At 45.4% G+C, this 20,221-nt stretch overlaps 1 protein-coding gene across 4 annotated transcripts in view; it reads right to left on the bottom strand.

Annotated features, from left to right (window-relative positions):
- Positions 1-202: 202 nt before the first annotated feature.
- UBOX5 (U-box domain containing 5) overlaps positions 203-20,221 on the bottom strand; it is a 37,359-nt gene continuing 17,340 nt past the window's right edge. For 2 of the 4 annotated variants that reach the window (XM_015078140.3, XM_015078141.3), the window contains exons 2-5: positions 8,458-8,552; positions 5,612-6,812; positions 3,348-3,509; positions 203-951 (exon numbers count right to left, since the gene is read on the bottom strand). In XM_015078140.3, the coding sequence (XP_014933626.2) occupies positions 743-951; positions 3,348-3,509; positions 5,612-6,812; positions 8,458-8,511 (1,626 nt within the window). In that variant the 5' untranslated portion in view covers positions 8,512-8,552 and the 3' untranslated portion in view covers positions 203-742. Of the gene's footprint in view, positions 952-3,347; positions 3,510-5,611; positions 6,813-8,457; positions 8,553-12,460; positions 14,348-20,221 lie in introns of those variants that run through there. The other 2 variants (XM_027069694.2, XM_015078142.3) reach the window with 2 other exon arrangements.

The following is a 20,221-nucleotide window of genomic DNA, read 5'->3' on the forward strand; positions in this document are numbered from 1 at the left end:
CCACGTGCAAACCCTCACACATGCCAAGCATCGAAAACATGACTTCTCGCCCCTTCAGGCCATTGACCTGAATTGCAGCCAGACGGGGTTGCACTGACTGCTCGAGGCTGCCCTATGATGGTCCCACTTTGTGTGGGTGCCGGTGGGGACAGGAGTATGACGACACTGACAGGCACTCTGTCAGGAGGAAGTCCACAGAGGACAGACGTCAACCATCGCTTTATTAAGGCTCAGAGTCGTCTGCCAGTCGGGGGCTGAGTCACTCACCGCAGACTCCAGCCACGGAACACCCTAGGTGACCCCACGGGTGGAGGCTGTCCTTGAGCTCTCAAGCCATGGTCTCTCATGCTCCACTCGGGTCCATCCTGCAAGGCTGGGTGTGTGTGCAGACAACTCAGGGGGCCCTTGGCAGGGTGGGGCTGGCTCCAACAGGCCCTGGGCTCTGGCAGGGGGGCGGCAGGGAGGCACAGGAGGGCAGGGATACATCCGCTATCCCTCCCAGCCCAAACTATGGCTTTGTTACCCTATTGCCACTTGAGCAGGAGTGGAGCGCCCCTCCCCTGTGCTCTGGCCCGGGTGCTACACTCTGGAAGGAGGCAAAGGGAAAGCCCCTGGGGAGGAAAGGGCCCCTCTGTGCTTGGGATTTGGCCTGACTTCATCAGGGGATCGTGCCCCCCAACCCCACACACACACTCCCTCAGCTCCTCCCATCGACAGGTCTTCTCAGGTTGGGGCCGGTCACTCAGAAGTGGACACGCAGCACGTCCTGGCTGGCAAATGGCCTCTGGCAGGCTGTGCACGTCATGGGCAGGGAGCGCTGCTTCTCACCCAGGCAGGGCCGGCATAGGAGGTGGCCACAGGGGAGCTGGTACACAGGCTCCTTTTTGAAGTAGGGAGAAAACGCTCTTTTGCAGGAGGCACACTCGGGCCCCGGGATGCTCCCAGGCTGCTCTGGTAAATCAGGGAGGAAAATAGGCCAAGGTGAGGCGAAAGCTGTCCCCTGGTCCAGGCTCCGTCCTAATGGCAGGGCATGAGCCTGAAGTGGGACAAGAAGCTTCCCCACCCTCCACCCCTTCAGCGGCATGGCTTTATCCCTCCTGGGGCCACTTCTGGCTGCTCTGGGAGGAGAGGGTGTTGGGGAGCCAGGACACCTGGGAGACCTCCCCTCAATCATCAAATCTTGGTGCTCCAGTGAGTGCCCAAGAAAAGCTGGCTTCTGAAGGCAAGCGGACCGCACTGAGCCCTCCCTCCCAGTCTCTGAGCAGGATGTGCTTCCCCCTGGAACAGGCTGCTACGGTCAGAGTGAGGCACAAGCTCATCCTGATAACATAAACTACAAGAAAGGCAAGACGACTCAAGAAAGGAGACAGCAGACAGTGAGCAGGTGTAGCAGGGCTGGGCAGGTCCAAGGAGGAGGGAGGGCACCACGTGGGCAGGCCTGAGGTCTGAGTTACCCACTGAGCCTGGCACCTGCTTCTTCTCTTCAGCCTGGCAGCCCCTCCTGACCTGTCAATCCCCTTCCTGTGCGGCAGGCTCCCTCTTTCCCTGCTTCCCGCAGGGCCTCCCTGAATGAGGGCCGCAGTGGCCACGTCCTGCCACTGCCTCCCCAAGCTGCACCTGCTGCGCTTCCTTCTCTTGTGGCCCTAGCCTAAGGAGGCTGCTTTGTCCCCACTCCACACCCCTCTGGAGAGGGCAAGCGTGGTCGCTTAGGGGAAAAAAAGAGGCCGACCATGCAGAAAGAGAGGGACAGCAAGTACAAAGAATGGTTGGTCCAAAACCAAACCAAAGCAAAAAAAAAAAAAAAAAAAAGGAATGGCTGGTCCATTAAAGAAAGACAGGACACAGAGCTGTGATGGCGGAGACTGGCTTCAGGTGAGGCTACAAAGGGGGCAGGCTGGGGTGCGCAGGACTTCACCAGCGGCAGGGGCTTAGACTTTGTTCTAGGATCAGTGGGATGCCCTGGGAGGAGTCTAAGAAGTGAAGTGCCATGCGCTGGTGGACATTACAGGTGAGAGTGGCTGTGTGGGAGCAGCAGGGCTGCTGAAAGAGACAGGGAGGGGCTGGGGAGGGGACGGCACAGGGGACAGGGTGGCAGCAGAGTGCTCAGAGATCCACTTTGGAAGAGTACGTACAGGACTTGAGGATGAATGGATGTCAGGAAGGCTGAAGGACACCAAGGACAATCTCCACGTTACAGGCCTGACCCAAGAGAAGATGCTGCTCTTTACTAGCAATGGGGTGATGGGGCGTGTCTGCAGTTCTGAGTTAGAACTTCACTCAACATCTATCCAGGGGTTTCCCACGTGGAGGTGCCAGGCAGCTGTCAGGGAGGTCAGGGTCTGAGTTCCAAGGAGAGGAAGGAGCCACAGGGGGGAGCATGGGCAGTCACTGGCCAGTGGGTTCTCTCTGGGATGGCAGGGCAGAGAAGAGTTTGCAGGACCAGAGTCTGGAAGAGGAGTCCGAAGTGGAAATTGCAAAGGGACAGTGAAAAGAGGGAGAAAAAGAGCGCAGGATCCGAAAGGCCAAGAGAGAAGGGGTTTCAGGAAGGAGGGGCTGGCAAGCCGCATCAGACACTGCTGGGAGGGGAAGGGAGAGCAACCACTGCATCTGGAGCCGTGGAAACCACCGGTCACCTGGACGAGAAGGTTCTTGGTGATGGTCAGGATGGAAACAAGGGAAACGGAGGTGTGGATGAGAAGAAGAAGAGGTAAGAATGGCCTGGCTCTGGATGGGCAACAAGAATCGAGCATACACCTTATCACGGGCTCCTTCAGGCTTCATCTTGTAAAAATTGCCTAGCATTCCGGCATGTTCTCTCACCTTGTATCCTAACTGATTCTATCATCTAATGTGGTCCCAGGTTCACTGTGGGCAAAAACTGCCTCAGTCAAAAGCTGCTACAGCTCTATTCTAAACACCAGTGAAACTGTTAACAGGAAGGGACGAAGGAGACAACCCCCAAGCTTCTCTCCACACTTCCTTAAAATAAACTGCCCAGCTGTCAGATGGGAGACAGACTGGATCTGAAAACTAACCAAAGGAGAGGAAACAAAAGTCCAGGACAGAACAATTAATATTAGATCTTACCAAAAACACTGCAGAGTTGCCAAGCCCTAAGTCCACAGAATTACCAAGAGTTAACTAGAGAAAGCTCTCCTTGTGAAGAGTTAAACTTCACAGGAGCCCCTCAGCTCCCCCTGGAAAAGGAAAGAGACAGAGTTCTCCCTGAGGCCCGGGTGCTGGCTGCTGGCACTAAGGAGGTTGGGCATGGCAGTCCCAGGAGCCCCAGAGGCAGGGCCCAGGCTTCTGCTCCCGGGCTCTGGCGAGACGGATGGGGCCCCAGTTACCCGAGGCGGCGCCTGGCCTCCAGGAGGCGCTGCTCTCTCTTGTGCCGAGCTGTTGGAGCTGTCCCCGGGTCAGCCGAGCCGTGAAGGAGGGCATGGAGCCAAGAGTCGATGTCAAGGCAACTTCCAAGCTCTGTGACAGCTTCTGCTCGTGGGACACAGGACCTGACAAGAGATGCACAGACCACAATATCCAGAGAGAGGTTCAGCAAAAAAGACCAAGCAATAAGTCCTTGGAGGACCACAAGAACGGTACTTCTAACTTCAAATGGACGCAGATGTAAAGAAACTCCTCCCTGACGTCTGCTAGTGGATTGTGATGATGGAGTACCAGCAGTCAAAGCCTTGGGGACGTTCCTACCCATCCCACACCACTTTCAGGGTTTCTGGGCCAGCTCTAGCTTTCCTCCTCCTGGAAAGATTTCTGGGCAGGCCTGGGCCACCTTGTGGCTCATTTGCAGAACTGCACCCTACTTTCAGAAGGTCTCCTTGCAGGCCAAGGAGGTGCCCACCATTGTGCCCCTGCTCCCTGTCCATTCCCTCGCCAGCAGCTTTTCCTCATCTCCTCTCTTCTGGGGCCCCCACCCTCCCCGCTCTGCGGGTTTGCTGGCCTGCACTCTCTGGGCATTTGCGTTCTCTCTCTCCTGCTGAGTAAAGCAAAGTGGTCATTACCAAGTAGAATGACAAAGACCTCACTCTGCCCACTCCACTATCTAAGGGACCTTCTCTGTGTGGTTCACAGAAAGCCAAGCAGTAGGCTGAGGGTGAAGGCAATGGGAGAGTGAGACAGTTGTCCACGAAAGAACCCAGAGACCTGCCTGGTATCAGGGTTCACAAAACTGCCCCAAAGTAGGGAGTAGAACATTTTGTCTACAGTGTGCAGGACTTGCTTGGGGCCTTGAAGCACAGGTCAGCATGGTCCTATATCACCAACAAACCTGACCTTACAGACATCAGGGTCTAAGGACCTTTCTTTGTCTCACCCCACTGCACCTCAGATGCTTCCAGGAGTTTCCAGGGGTCATGTTGACTAAAATCTATACTCAAAACCAGAGAAGACATAGATGTAACCTTTAAGTGCACTATTTGCATAGGGCTTTTACAGTAAGAGAGGATATTACAAGAATGATAAAATCTAAACAGATTTATTTTCATAAGGAAAAAGAAAGTGTCAAAGAGTTAGCTCCAAAAGCACCAGGCACTAACAATCATGGGCAAATTCTACCAAATATGGAAAGAGGAAATTATTCTAATACTCTTACATTGTTCTAAAGTTGAGTACAGGAAAATGTCTTAATTCTTCTTAGGGAGCACACAAATCTTTGGTAACAAAACATGACCAGAGATGGTATGTGTATATGACAGTTCAAATTATTTATCCAAAATAAAACGCTAGCAAACAGAACCAAGCAGAACATTAAAAGAAGCATGACCAAATGAAGTTTATTCCAGGAATGTAATAACGGTTGAATATTAAGAAGCCTATTAATGTATTTTTTCACACTAAAAGATCTAAGGATGAAAAATCATAGTACCATCTCCACTGATATTGAAAAGGCATTAGACAAAATTCAACCACCAATCTTAGATAAAAACACTGAATTAAAAACATTTAAAAACATGACTGAATAAAATAGGAATCAAAGGTGTGGGAGAGTGTCTGAAATGGCTCCCAATGAGACCCACCTCCAGAGACTCATGCCCAAGGGTACCCCCTTCCCCTTGAGTGTGGGCCAGACTTAGTGACTTGCTTCTAACAGAATAAAGCAAAAATGAAGGGATGCCACTTCCACAATTAGGTAATATAAGACTATGACTTCCATCTTGTGCTTACACAGCTACCGTGTCATGTGCTGCCCTTGAGAGGCCCATGTGGCAAGGAACTGAGGACAGACGGAGTCTGCTGGCCAAGACCAGCCAACAGGGAAGAGAGGCCCTCGGAACAATAGTTCGGCCAGGAACCGAATCCTGTAACAATCACAGGAATGAGCTTACAAGTGAATCCTTCCCCAGTCAAGCCATGAAGCGGCTGCAGCCCCAGCCAACACTTTGACAGCAGCTGGAGAAGACCCCGCAGCAGGTGACCCAGCCGAACTATCCTGGCTTCCTGACCAGAGAAGCTATGAGATAATGAATGTGTGGTGCTTTAAGCCAGTAAGTTTTGGGATAACTTAAGACGGCAAAACATAAAGCACAGGGCAATAGTGCCACGTGTCACCTGGGAAGCACAGGGAGGGCAGCGGACATGGAAGCAGGGCATGGATTACCTGTTGAGCAGTCCATATGTGTCAGCCCAAGTTCACTGGCAGCTTTCATTTTCTTAGCGGTGTGCTCTGAGGTAGTGGGTGAGACCAGAAGGCTTGTGGTAGAAAAACAGGAAGCGTTTACCCCAAGGCTACTGTCCGGGGCATGTTCAGTCTGCTCCATCTTCCTTTTCCGAGAGGGCAGAGCAATGGAAGAAGGTGTCACTGCCAATGCAGTCTGTGCTCTCCCAAGCAGGTGGCAGCCCGGAATGGAGTGCTGGAGCAGGAAATGGTCGATCCGGGCCTTCAGGGAGGGGTGAGGCAGGGGCTGGGAGTGTGGAGTAAAGGCTACCCCCGTGAAAGGGTCACTGGGCACTCGGCCCCAGGCGGCTTCGCTGCGGTTACACTTTTCCAGCGTGCTCTGGTCGATGACCTTGCCTGAAGGCAGCAGCATGGGGCAAGGCATGATCTCCAGGGTGATGGGATCCAGGAACTCCTCAGGCACATCCTGAATCACCTCGGCTAGCTCCTGCAGGCTGGAGGGGGCCTGCTGGCCCTCAGACAGGCTTCCGGGATCACAGTCACTCTCCATGGGCAAGGCTGGGGCCTGCAGAGTCAAGTCCTGAGGGAGGCTCTCTGAGGCAACCAGCAGGACACTGTCTATCACCTCCTGAGAGCAGGTTTTAGCTGGCTGACCCCACACTTCCAATCGCTTGATGCAAGGGATACCGCTGCCTGTCACGTGGGTGATACAGATCTTGAGATGGATCACGTGGCTAAGGGAAAGAGCCCCTTTATTCCAGAGCTCCTGTGCCACAACAGCAGGAGAGGGGAGTGTGGCGTCCATTGGGCCAAAAGGTGGCCTGGCCTTGAAGCCCCTGTGACTAAACACCACTTGGCTCTGGTTTTTCAATAAGACTTTGCCTACTAAGGTGAACGCCTCCTTGTCTGGGATGGACGGCTCGGCGGGGCCCAGGGTCCGACACTCGGGGGCATTCCAAGATGCTCTGCTGGATAAGGCAGATGTGTACATTTCCAGGCCGGTGACATTCTGGCCTCCCCCAGCTGTGAGGTCTATGTTAATCCTACAGATTTCCACACTGAAGGGAAAGGAAACTATCACGTAGACTGGTGGCTTAATGAAATACTCTGTCCTAAAACCATGACTTCTCTTTGTCAGGTCTTCAGAGATGAGATTTTCTACTTCATAACCATCAGCTGATATCTAGAGTTAATGACAAATAAGACACGCATTCACTTGATGAGATCCAAATGAAGACACCTAGATTTCAAGAATTTGCTACTTTTTAGACAATTATTTAAAGAAAGTCTTAAGTTCCTCATTTAAACTTTCCTCTATTATACTGAATTCACCAGGGTTTTTTTGCGGGGAGGCACTCAAGGTTATCAGGTCAAGGGCTGAGGGCAACCGTGTCCCCAAGTACTGCCCATCCTTGAAAAATACAAGCAACAAAAGTCTGCTCAATCCAAACAAAAATCCCTTCAAAATAATGTCTGTGAGAAAAAAGGACAGCTCTACTAGTGTTTTTTTATTGTAGAGGATGAAACCACAGAGATTTAGGGGAAAACAAAGATGTTCGTTACAGTTCTTAATTTTGTATTTGGACTCTATCAGTTATTAAATTTCCATAGCAATCTTCTTGTGGACAATCTTCTTGTGAATCTATGACTGAGGGAACTTGGTCAAAAACAAAAGTGTGGGGGCACCTGGGTGGTTCAGTCAGTTAAGCATCTGACTCTTGATATCAGTTCAAGTCATGATCTCATTGTCATGAGATCGAGCCCCACATCAGGCTCTACACCGAGCATGGAGCCTGCTTGGGATTCTCTCTCTTCTCTCTCTGCCCGTCCCCTGCTCATGCTTTCTCTCTTTCTCAAAATAAATAAACATTAAAAAAAAAAAAAGTGTGTTCACCAACAAGGACCACAAAAGACTATACGAAATCTAGAGCAGTGAATATGCTAGGGGGTGGGATTGTGAGTAACTTCTCCCCCTCTTAATATTCCTAATATTTGTCATAACCAGTGGAAATTTTAAGGTAGAGGTATGCCTCCCTCTTTCTGAAAGTTCCTATCACACCACTTTGCTTTTACATAAGACCTATATTAGCACCTGTATTTGCTAACCAAAAGAAATCCAAAGAGAATTTTTACTTTTACGAAAACAAGTTTTGGTATCACACTAATGTAGATCTCTTGTAAATGAACTTCCGGAAAGCAGTGGATATTCATTTTACGCCATTTCAGCCTGTGAAAGGTTTCATAAGAATGTTCTTTTCAGATGGCGGAGGAAGCCTGTGTCTCTGTTCAAAGACATCAGGCTAGCAATCTGGGAACCTGAAACAGCATGCTGTGTGCAGAAGCTCAAAATTAAAGGACGGCTCAATTCTCTTTTTGCAGTTTCCTTACTCCTTGCTCCGGGCTGTGGAAAGATAACCTCCTTTGCACAAAAGGCAAAGCAACTTAGTTCAAATAAAGAAGAAGGAATCCAAATAACAAATACAAGTCATTATTTCTAGCATGAGAAGTAAGCGAGAATTCCTCTGGGGGAGACAGTATTTCTACCTTTGCTGTGACTTTGAGTAGAATTAAATTTTATCATCAGAGGGAGGAGCACAATGAACACGACCCTCCAGAAAATGAGCCACAGCTCCCTTTGCAACAGTGCTGCATGATTCTAGGGGTACATCCTGGCCAATGCTTACCTAAATATCACCTGGTGGGATTTAAAACAGTGAAGGTGAAAGCACATTACACCTAAATTAAGTCCACATACACAAGGCAAGACATGGGGAAAAGCATGAAAAATAGCCATTGCATATTTATGTGCATATACTTGTTTTGTTTACCTTGTTGCAGTAAATTCTTGGTCTGAACTGTGGGAGGCAAAGATTTATGACCATCTTTGTGGCTGAAAGGGTAGCTTCCAAGCATCAGAAATAGCCTTGAATAAAAAATAAAGCTTGATATTAGACATGTCAAAGTTCAATTCTAAACTTTTAGGAGTTGATTCCTACGGGAAGAGAATCAAACAAGGTAACAAAGACTCTCACGCACACGGCCATGGTCTATATAGTCTCACTGTATCGTACCTGTGATGCCAGGGAAAAGGAGTCACTAAAAAATTGCACAGGAGCTTCTTTTTTTTTCCTTATGTATTTAAGTAATCTGTACACCCACCGTGGGGCTCAAATTCACCACCCCGAGACAAGAGATGCACACTCTTCCAACTGACACAGCCGGGTGCCCCCACAGAGGAGCCTTCTCCTGCAGCCTGAGCAGGTTGGCCAAGACTGCAGGTCCTCTGGCTGACAGCTGGACCCAGTGGAGGCAACAGCTCTGCAAGGCGCTCCCCACAGGAAAAGGAGGGTCAGAAGTGGCAGAGCTCAGAGAAAGAACAGAACTACTCAGCCAGAGGGTTTAGAACGGAAAAGGTTGCAGAAATCATAGTAGTACTAGGCATCTTTGTCATTTAACAACTGTCAATTTTTTTCTTTTAAAGTTTATTTATTTATTTATTTATTTATTTATGAGAGAGAGAGAGTGAGCATGAGCACACATGTGAGCAGGGGAGGGGCAGGGAGAGGTAGAGAGAACCCCAAGCAGGCTCCGCACTGTTAGTGCAGACCCTGACACGGGGCTCAAACCCACAAACCATGAGATCATGACCTGAGCTGAAACCGAGAGTTGGACGCTTAACTGACTGAGCCACCCAGGCGCCCTGTGATTGCATTTTCTTATTAACATGAAAACAACTGGAAGAGTCCAAAATATCATCATTGAGAAACAGAAATCCCAGACTTGGAAAGCATCTTAAAAGGACATCTAATCCAAACAACATTTTAACGACCAACGTCCAGGCTGGGGGAAATGGGTGAAGTTGGTCAAAACGTACCAACATGTAGTTATAGAAGTTCTTTAAAAAAAAATTTTTTTAGGGGTGCCTGGGTGGCTCAGTCAGTTAAGCGTCCGACTTCGTCTGGTCATGACCTCATAGTCTGTGAGTTCGAGCCCCGCGTCAGGCTCTGTGCTGACAGCCTGGAGTCTGGGGCCTGCTTCGGATTCTGTGTCTCCCTCTCTCTCTGACCCTCCCCCATTCATGCTCTGTTTCTCTCTGTCTCAAACATAAATAAACATTAAAAAAAAAACTTACAAGCAAATTTTTTTAATGTTTATTTTTAAGAGAGACAGAGAGCGTGAGCGTGAGAGGGGCAGAGAGAGAGGGAGACACAGAATCCAAAGGAGGCCCCAGGCTCCGAGCTGTCAGAGCCCGATGCGGGGTTTGAACCGACAAACCGTGATATCATGACCCGAGCCGAAGTCGGACGCTTAACCTACTGAGCCACCCAGGTGCCCCTGTAGTTGTAAGTTCTGAGGAGGTGATGTACAGCATGGTGACTACAGTTAACAATACTGCGGTGTATATTTGAGAGCTGCTGAGAGTAGACCTTAAAAGTTCTCATCACAAGAAAATAAGCTGTAACTACGTGAGGTGATAGATGTTAACTTACTATAGTAAGCATTATGTAATATATACAAATACTGAATCATTATGTGGTACATCTTAAACTTATTCAATGTGATATGTCAATTAATAGCTCAATAAAACTGGAAGAAAAGCAAAGATCAATGTCCAACAGCCTTTGGTAGTCTTTGTAGAGAAGTAGGGAAGCCACCAGAAATATCTCTCCTGCCAGCAGGCCTTGCCAATGGCCCTGAACCTCTTGGGTGAGGCCAGCCAGCCAGTCTATGCTTTTCCATCTGGCAGAGAAGGCCATGCAAAACTCTTTTGTTAGCCCAACAGGGAAAGGGTCACCCTCTGGGGTCTGTGTTATCATGATTAATAGGTGCCACATGGAGGCCAGGCACATTTGGCATCGTGCAACATTTTAGCAGGCTGTTTCTGCACAGTGAAGGTCTGCCATGGGACCTTTAAATGTTTATTACGTCAGCCTCGCCCCAACTCAGAGTTTTACATATAGACACAAAATATTTTTTTAACATGGTTTTAATACATGCTAATTTCCTAAAAAGAGAACTTCTATGCAGATCACAGGAAGATTATACTTTGTTTTGTTCAGATCAGATTTTTACAAAGAGATATTAACCGTTTCTGACAACCGCATCACCAAGAGTGATGCTAATACATCTGACAGTCTACACTTGTAGCAGTCCGCATTCTAGGTGATTCTACATATTAGTAATAGCTTCTGATAACTTCATTATGCCTTCCAATATGGTCATAACCAAATATTTACACATGAGAATAAATTTTATTATCACACTTAAAAACCTCCTTTATATTACAGTTATAGCATTTGTATGTATATGAATGTGTACATACCTGTACACACATACCTGCACACACACATGTTGTTTTTTAAAAAGTAATGCATATGTTTATATTATTTTTTTTAACTTTGTTTTAATGTTTATTTTGAGAGAGAGACACACAGACAGACAACAAGCGGGGAGAGACAGAGAGAGAGGGAGACACAGAATCTGAAGCTGAGTGGTCAGCACAGAGCCTGATGCAGGACTCGAACTCAAGAGCTGCGAGATCATGACCTGAGCTGAAGTCGGATGCTTAACTGAGGGAGCCATCCAGACGCCCCTGTATTATTTTTGACTGTAAGTTCAGGACAATAGAAAGAACATTACAAGATAATTATAAAACTGGAAGAAAAACAAAGATCAATGAACCTGATGAGATGAGATGAACCTGATGGAGTGGAGACCCTTGGCCTAAAGTCTCCTGTTCTTTGTGAATCTGTGTTGAAATTCTTAGTACTTCTCACTGTTTGAGGTATATATGCCACCCCTCTGTCAGAATATTCTAGAATCTGGTCTGGAATCAACATGGACTAGTTTACAGAATTCTCTTTTTTCCCCCCAGGGAAAATGTCTCCAGCTTCTGATATTTTTCTTGTTCTCCACAATAACTCAAAAATGAATGTATGAGGAATTGCATCTGCAAATATTCTCAGGGCCCTTGTATGTACCTCTTCTTGGCCAGGAAACCAGAGCACATTCAGAGAAGCAATGCCCTCAATTCTCCTGTCCAACTAGGGAAGTGGCTTCTTATTAAGTTTTTGTTTTGTTTTAAATGCACAATTAAACCATTAACTGAATATGGAAGTAGTAACATGAATATAAAGCTCGTACCTAGGAAACAAAATATTTCTCCTGGAAAAGCAAGCCTATGATGCCAAAGGAAAACAGAGGATAGTGACACAGATGGTGACACAAAAGAGGTGTGCAAGTGCAGAACTGGGCTGGCCCTGAGCAAAGGGCGAGCTCAGCCACTCGGGTCCAGGTTCGAGAAGCTTTGCTTGCACTGCTGCAGGCAGCCCTCTCCTCCCAACTTTGTCCTGATGGGTCAGACAGGGCTTTGGTAAGAACAAGCAAAGAGGGGCGCCTGGGTGGCTCAGTCGGTTGGGTGTCCGACTTTGGCTCGGGTCATGATTTCATGGTTCATGGGTTCATGCCCCACGTCAGGCTCTGCACTGAGAGCGCAGAGCCTGCAGCCTGCTTCGGATTCTGTCTTCGGCTCTCTCTGCCCCTCCCCTGCTTGTGCCCTGTCTCTAAAATAAATAAATATTTAAAAAATTAAAAAAAAAAAGCAAAGAGACAGAAATTGTGTTATACTGTGTTATAACATGAGCATACTGAGAGGTGGTTGACAGTGAGATAAAGGGCCCCTAGAGTGCCATCACCTCCACTCCACTGTCCACTCCTTAGGCCTTTTCTCCCTCCAACTTTCAGGGACAAAAACAAACTGGCAGAGTAATAATGTCAGCTCCTGGAAGTGTTGATTTCCCAGTGGGAGGCACTGATTTCACTAACATTTACCTGCCTAGTTCCTTGTTATCTTCTTGGACATTTCACACTGCAGTCTTCTAACTTTGATTTATTCTACATATCATGAAATTAATCTGAGAACTTAAATGCCGGAACCAGAACAAGTTGGGTAGGGGTCCTCCTCAAGCCATGATGAAGGGCTCACCTGTGAGTATGAAGCCAAATAGAAAAGTTTCCAAAATTATCTGAGGACCCAACTCAATTGTAAATGGCAGTGTGAAATGAAATTGACCAGAAGTGACCACCCTCAGGACCAGCCTGCACTTTGCCTTTAACCCCGGCTCAGCTCTCACCAGATGCCTGCTCCTGTGGAGGGACTGGAGATGACAGGACGAGTCCAGAATGAGAGGATCTCATCTCTCCAGGATGAGAGGACGAGTCCAAGGGCTTTCAAACTCCAGTCATCTCATAACTTTAAAAATCCCACCTCTGACCCCTGAAAGGGGAAGAACTGGACTGTCCCTCCAATCAATATGATAATTTACAAGGTTTTATCTGCACTCTCAGCCAACACAAATGATTCCCAGTGAGTTAAGACACAAGGACCCTCTAGCAGCAAAACAACTCCAGCTAGAAAGGCACATACATAAAATGGCTTAGAGGAGGCCACCAGAAATTTCATTCCATTTTAATCTTACCCACTGGTTAGCCCTAAAGTGGTTACTAATATCTTTCTTTTGCAGATGAAGAAACTGTGGCTTAAAGAGAGGTTAAGCTGGGACTGAGATTCCAAACCTTCCAAACAAACTCTGGTTACTATCTATTTGGACACCATTTACCTTGAAGGACTTACCAGGAACTTACATGGACACCTTACAACTTTTTTCCCCCCTCTTACTTAGGTTAGGCTTTGGTATCATTCTTTTTTTTTTTTTTAATTAATTCTCCCAAACTTAACGTGGCTATGCTCTAAATGTAGAAATTTGGAAACCTTGACTGTCCCTTCCAACTTGTATTGGATCAAGCCTCAAATTGTTTTGTGAGGAAAATCTAGATAAGCTAGCCCTCTATTCGAGCATATTACCTCATGAGGGTTTTCAACCTTTCCAAGAGGTTGTTAATTCCATTAGCCAACCATTAAAGCATCTGACCAGACACAGCCTGTTTGTTCGACGCAGCACTTACCAGAATCTAATCTGAGAGAATATTTATGGAGACTGTTCAGTCCATCCACATTAAATTCCTTGTCATGCCAGCTTAAGTGGCACCTCTTGCTTCCTGCCTGGCACCCCTGGTGGCTGCTGCATTCATGTCCCACATCACCATCTGACAGACTGCTTAGGAGTGTGGACCCTCAGCCGTAGCAAAGATAAATGTAACACATGATGAAAATGTAGTGGCCTATCTGCCAAAATTCACAGGATATGAGGGTGGCAATGACACATCAGCGGGGAACCATAATTTACTGTCTATACTGTACTTCCCCATTGAGCTGCTCTTCAGGGCAGTGTACTGGATCATCCTCATGTTCAAATCCCAGACACAACCTTCACCACACTCCTCACCCCACCACAAAGAGCTTTACCAACTACTTCCATGTGGCCCATCAGCAGGGAAGGGAACACCTCTAGGGGCACCTGGGAGGCTCTGTCATCGATTAAGCCTCGGACTTCGGCTCAGGTCATGATCCCACAGTTCGTGAGTTCAAGCCCCACACTGGGCTCTCTGCTGTCAGTGTGGAGCCTGCTTGGGATCCTTGTCTCCTTCTCTCTGCTCCTACCCCACCCCCAAAATAAATAAACATTAATACTTTTTAAAAATGAAATACCTCTATGGCTGCCGTTTTATTAGGTTGTTAAGATGATCACTCTTTACTCTGCATAGTAACCTCTCTTTAAGACCCATGAGAAAATTCTCTTTTTGGTTTCAGTACTAGGAACAGTTGTTTTTTTTTTTTTCAACTCAATATTATATGGTGTGAATATGAATCATATAATTGATTATGATGTTTCCTTTATTTTGGCCACTAGAAAACTCAGAATAAACCTGTGGCCCATCCCTCCATATTTCTCTTTGCCTGAATTCTTCACTTATTTTTATGTCATAGTGTAAATATATTGTGAAAGCTACCTTAAAATCATTATGGAACAAGAGAGAGTAAAATTACCAACAAACCATTCTTTTGGTGGACATTTAGGTTGCTGGCAAGTTTTTACTATTAGAATATTAAGATAAAAATCTTAAGTCGGATTTTTTTGTCTTAGTACGATTTTGACTTTTTTTTTTTCTATGTTTCTTTTTGAGAGAGAAAGGGAGACACAGAATCTGAAGGAGGCTCCAGGCTCTGAGCCATCAGCACAGAGCCCAACGTGGGGCTCGAACCCATGAACAGTGAGATCAGACCTGAGTTGAAGTCAGATACTCAACCAACTGAGCCACCCAGGCACCCCTGACTTTTTTCTTAAGAGGTCGTGCATGCTTCTTGTGAAGGTGGCTATTTATTAACAGGATCCTTTTATCCCGTAAGTTTTCATAACCAGTTTGCTATATATAGGAAACTTTTTCATTTGGGTATCCATTATGTGTTCAGTTGGCTTATTAAACCAATTGATTTTAACAGATTTTCAGTCGGGGTTTTTTGCGGGGAGGGTCTACAGTCTCAATAATGAGAGCCTCCTTCTCAAAATGGTAACTCTTACTTGTCTCTCATCTTACGACATTAGCTAGAACTTCCAGAATTATATGAAATAATGAGCTGCCATGCTTGTTTTTGTTCCCATTAGAAAATGCTTCCAGTGTATCATCTTTGAAATAATGCTGATTGAAATATTCTTTTTATGCTAATAAAGCATGCTAATTTTCAGAGTTTTTTGAAAATCAGGGATAGGCTTTGAATTCTGAATTTCTCTATATATTGAGTTTTATTATTTTTCTTATCTGACAGACTAATGAGAGATGGCACATTTTTCTAATTTTAAACCATCTTTTTATTCCTAGGATAGGCTCTATGTGGTTGTGGCAGATTGTTCTTTAAATGTTTTTCAAATTCTACTGAATTTGATTGCTCATATTTAATTTTAGACAAGATATTACTGCCCATTCATATACACTTATAAGCCCGGTACTAGGCACTGGAGTATGAGATAACAATTAAATGGTCAGGGGATGCGTGGGTGGCTCAGCCGGTTAAGTGTCTGGGCTCAGGGCATGATCCCACAGTTCCTGAGATGAAGCCTGAGTCAAGCTCTGCGCTGGCAGCACGGAGCCTGCTTGGGATTCTCTCTCTCCCTCTCTTTCTGCCCCCTCCCCTGTTCCCGAGCATGCTCGCGCGCTCTCTCTCTCTCTGAACATTTAAACAAAAACTTAGACAATGAAATGGTCAAGTGGGGAAACTATTCTGTATGATATCGTAATGATAGATATGTGACATTACACATCTGTCAAAATCCACAGCACCATACAACTGAATGATCCTTAATGTAAATTATGAACTTCAGTTAATAATAATGTATCAATATAGGCACCAATTGTAACAAAAGTGCCATGCTAATGCAAGATGTTACTAACAGTAGAAACTGGGTGCAAGGTAGAGGAAGTATATGAGAACTCTCTGTATTATATGCTTGATTTTTCTGTACACCTAAAACCACTCTAAAAAAATAAAGCCTATTAATAAGAAGAATGGGGGGAAATGTGACTGAAACAAATGAAGAATGGAGATCAAATTGAAACAAGGTACTGTGCCATGTAAGAAGAGTGGCAGACCCTTTTTAAAACATCTTACAAATGATAGTATGTTTCTTTGGGAAATAGTGATGTCCAAATACTGTAGGATTCTATAGGGCTCTGGCTTCCATAAAGGTCTTGTGTGATCTTAGCACCTCTCTGGTTCCCACACTCCTGACCTTTTAAGGTCAAGTGCCTCCAGCCTTAATGCTTAATCTGGAAAAAAAGAATGGCTCAACTTACTGAAAATGCAGACAGCCTCACCCAGGAAGGCTCTCCACAGCCCTGCCTGGGAAATGACAGGTTACATGATGAACTCTCACAAATACTTATTTACTTATAAATTTACTCCAGTAAATACTTAAAAATGAGGGCCTCCTTTTCCAAATTTGGCATCTCAGTACAAGAGAGACTGGGTCTGAGTATAACCTAGGGGCCATGCATTATGGCTAAACTGCCCTGCTGTTCAGAGAAGTAGCCTGGAGCCAGACAACAGAGGTATTTATAAGACAGCAAGATAATACAGGTTTATAAGCAGATAATATACATGTAAATTCTATGGCTGGCTCAGTCAGTAGAGCATGTGATTCCTAACCTCAGGATCGTGAGTTTGAGCCCCATGTTGGGTGTAGAGCTCACATACATACATACATACATACATATACATATACATCTATCTATCTTTTAAAATGGGATGCCTGGCTGGCTTAGTCAGTAAAGAATGTGACCCTTGACCTTGGGGTTGAGTTTGAGCCCCATGTTGGGTATAAATATCACTTAAAAATAAAATCTTATGGGGTGCCTGGGTGGCTCAGTTGGTTAAGCATCCGACCTTTGATTTCAGCTCAGGTCATGATCTGGTGGCTCATGGGTTCAAGACCCACATGGGGCTGTGCATTGACAGTGCGGAGCTGGCTTGGGATTTTCTCTCCTCTCCTCTCTCTGCCCCTACCCTGTTTGTGCTCTCTCAAAATAAATAAATAAACTTTAAAAATTAAAAAATAAAATAAAATGTGTAAAAAAAAAACCATACAAGTCAATTTTCATTACAGTGATTTTTTTTTCTTTTTTTAAACAAAATATTTCAGATTAAAAAGGTAAAGACTATAGTAAACACTCTTATACCCACCACCTAGATTTAGTAAATGTAAACATTTTGCCACATTTGCTTCTCATTTCAGTGTTAAGAACAAACTTGAAAAGATACAGAGGTGCCTGGGTGGCTCAGTTGGTTGAGCGTCCAACTCTTTTTTTTTTAAATTGTTTAAAATGTTTGTTTATTTTTGAGAGAGAGAGAGAGACAGAGTGCAAGCTGGGGAGGGGCAGAGAGAGGGAGACACAGAATCCGAAGCAGGCTCCAGGCTCTGAGCTGTCAGCACAGAGCCCAACGTGGGGCTCAAACCCACAAACTGTGAGATCATGACCTGAGCTGAAGTTGGACGCTCAACCGACTGAGCCACCCAGACACCCCTATTGAGCATCCAACTCTTGATTTAGGCTCAGGTCATGGTCTCATGGCCAAGTCTGCATCAGGCTCTGCACTGATCATGGAGCCTGCTTAAAGATTCTTTCTCTCCCTCTGCCCCCTACCCCAACTGGAGCTTGCACTTGCCACAGCTCTCTCTTTAAAAAAAAAAAAAAAGATACAAACAAAAGCCACCACTAATCCTATTTCCTCTCCTTTTTTTTACCAAGAGATAAGCTCTATCTGAAGTTCCGTGTCTCTCATTCAAATCAGCATTGGTATGCAGTAGTCTTGTATATTTTTACCGTACCTTAAGGGTATTATAACAGGCACACCATGTCACGACTGGCTTTCCATTCAGCATGATTCATCCAAGGTTTTCCATGCTCAAATGTGGATTTCTAGTTTACTCACAGCATTCGACTGCACGACTAAAACAGCTTGCTTCTCCATTGCTCTATTACCTATGTTGTTTGTAATTTTTCACTATGAAAAAATACTGCAATAAATATTCTCTACAAGTCTTGTGAAAGCAAGTGAAAGAAGAGAAGGAAAAGAAAAAAATAAACGAAATGGTCCTGTCCTCAAGTCTTGAGGCACGATGGACCTCCTTCCAACAGTGATTATGGAACGTAAGAGTCTATAACAGAGCTCTCTGCAAATGACATTCAGAGTAGGAAGGATGGTCTAAGTGAATGTTTTTCAGTTTGTGGTTTTGAAATCAAGTTATGGGTTGAAGGAAAGAAATATTAACTGAAAGAGAATATAAAATATCAAAGTGCACATAATATGGAAATTATTTCATGAAACTTTTTTTTAAATGTTTATTTCTGAGAGAGAGAGAGAGAGAGAGGTAGCAGCAGAGGGGGAAGAAGGGGAGACAGAGAGAGAGAGAGAGAGAAAAAAAAAAATGAATCCCAAGCAGAGCAGATCCCAACTCAGGGCTCAAACCCACAAACCACAGGATCATGACCTAAGCCACCCAGGTGCCCCTCATGAAACTTTAAGATTTTTAACTAATCTCTATACCCAAAGTAGGGCTTGAACTCACAACCCCAAGATCAAGAGTTGCACGCTCCACCAACTGGGCCAGCCTGGCAACCCTACCTTCGTGAAACTTTGCTTCAGTTTTATACAAATACATATAACAAATTATATACTAGATCCAATATAAAATTTCTTATTGTGGCTTTTGATGAAAAAAAAAAAAGTAAGAATACTGGCCAAAAGTATACCCGGAATTCAGGGAAGAATTCACAGAAGTAATGTCTGAATTGGAGACAGCTAAGACACATGCCTGACATCATGACAACTCTGAGATGGGACAGATGCTACATACTAATTGTACATTGGACAACATGTGCTGGACTATGGGAGCCAGGAGGTAAGAACTGGAACAACAGGGGAAGGACACTAGGGAGAGGGACCTGTAGCAGCAAAGGCATAGAGATGGGACTGTGAGACTGATTTAGAAAATGTGGACTATGCCGCTCAGCTAGAAGAGGAAGAGGAGGCAGGGCTGGAGAGGCAGGTGCACTGAGATGGGCAGGGCTTTGAATGTGACGCTAACGGGCTTTAGACTACTTTACTTGGTGGTCTGAGGCAGTGTTTTTTCCCCCAAATTGCAGATGAAGAATCAAGAACTCACATTATTGAGACACAGCCAGAATTTTAAAAAATTCAGTAGAATAGAGTCAGAGTGTATCATACATGAAGGCGGGCAGTGTTTTACAAAACTTGTTTCAGATATATAATTGAAACTGTATTTCTATCAATCTGGGTTTCTTCCTTAAGTAATCTCTATACACCACGTGGAGCCTGAGCTCACGACCCCAAAATCAAGAGTCACATGCTGTACTGACTGAGCCAGCCAGTCACCCCTATTAGTCTGGGTTTTGATATAAAAGGCATTTCTTACTAAGTTCTGCCGTAAAAAAAAAGTTTGAAAGCTACCGGCCAGAGGGAAGTCATAGAAGGCTTACAACCTGGGGAAAGAACTGACACTAATGAAAAGCCTGCCATTAACCTCCTAGATGACAAAGCAATTCCGAAGCACTTAGAGGCAATTCACCCTTCAAGGGGTTCCAGCTCCCTCTATGTACTACCTCAGGGGCTATCTTTGCAAATGGCTTCCGGAAGGCATCAAAGATGAGTATCAAAGTACAAACTACTTAGAAATAAACTAGGAATCTTAGTTTCTCCCTCCCTGGGCATTTTCTTCCTTTATTGTTACCATTTTTTTTTTTTTTTTGAGGGAGGGGTATTCTTAAAGAGGAGGAAGGAGTAAACTGAACTATGTATAACATATTACAATCTTACAAGGATTTCAAAGCTACCCTCCAAAGAAGTCTTTTTTTTTTCTTTAAGTAAACTACTCCCAAACATGGGGCTCAAACTCATGACCCTGAGATTAAGAGTTGCATTCTCCACCCACTGAGCCAGTCAGGCACCCCAAAGAAATCTTTTCTTTTCAGAGATTTTAATTAAACTTTTTATTTTAAGATCATTGCAGATTCAAGTGCAGTTGTAAGAAACAATACAGAGATTCCATGTACCCTTTAACCAGTTTTCCCTAATGGTAACATCTTGCATAGCTACAGCACAGCATCCCAACCAGGAAG

The sequence above is a fragment of the Acinonyx jubatus genome, chromosome A3 (genome assembly GCF_027475565.1).
Source record: "Acinonyx jubatus isolate Ajub_Pintada_27869175 chromosome A3, VMU_Ajub_asm_v1.0, whole genome shotgun sequence".
NCBI classification, from domain to species: Eukaryota; Metazoa; Chordata; class Mammalia; order Carnivora; family Felidae; genus Acinonyx; species Acinonyx jubatus.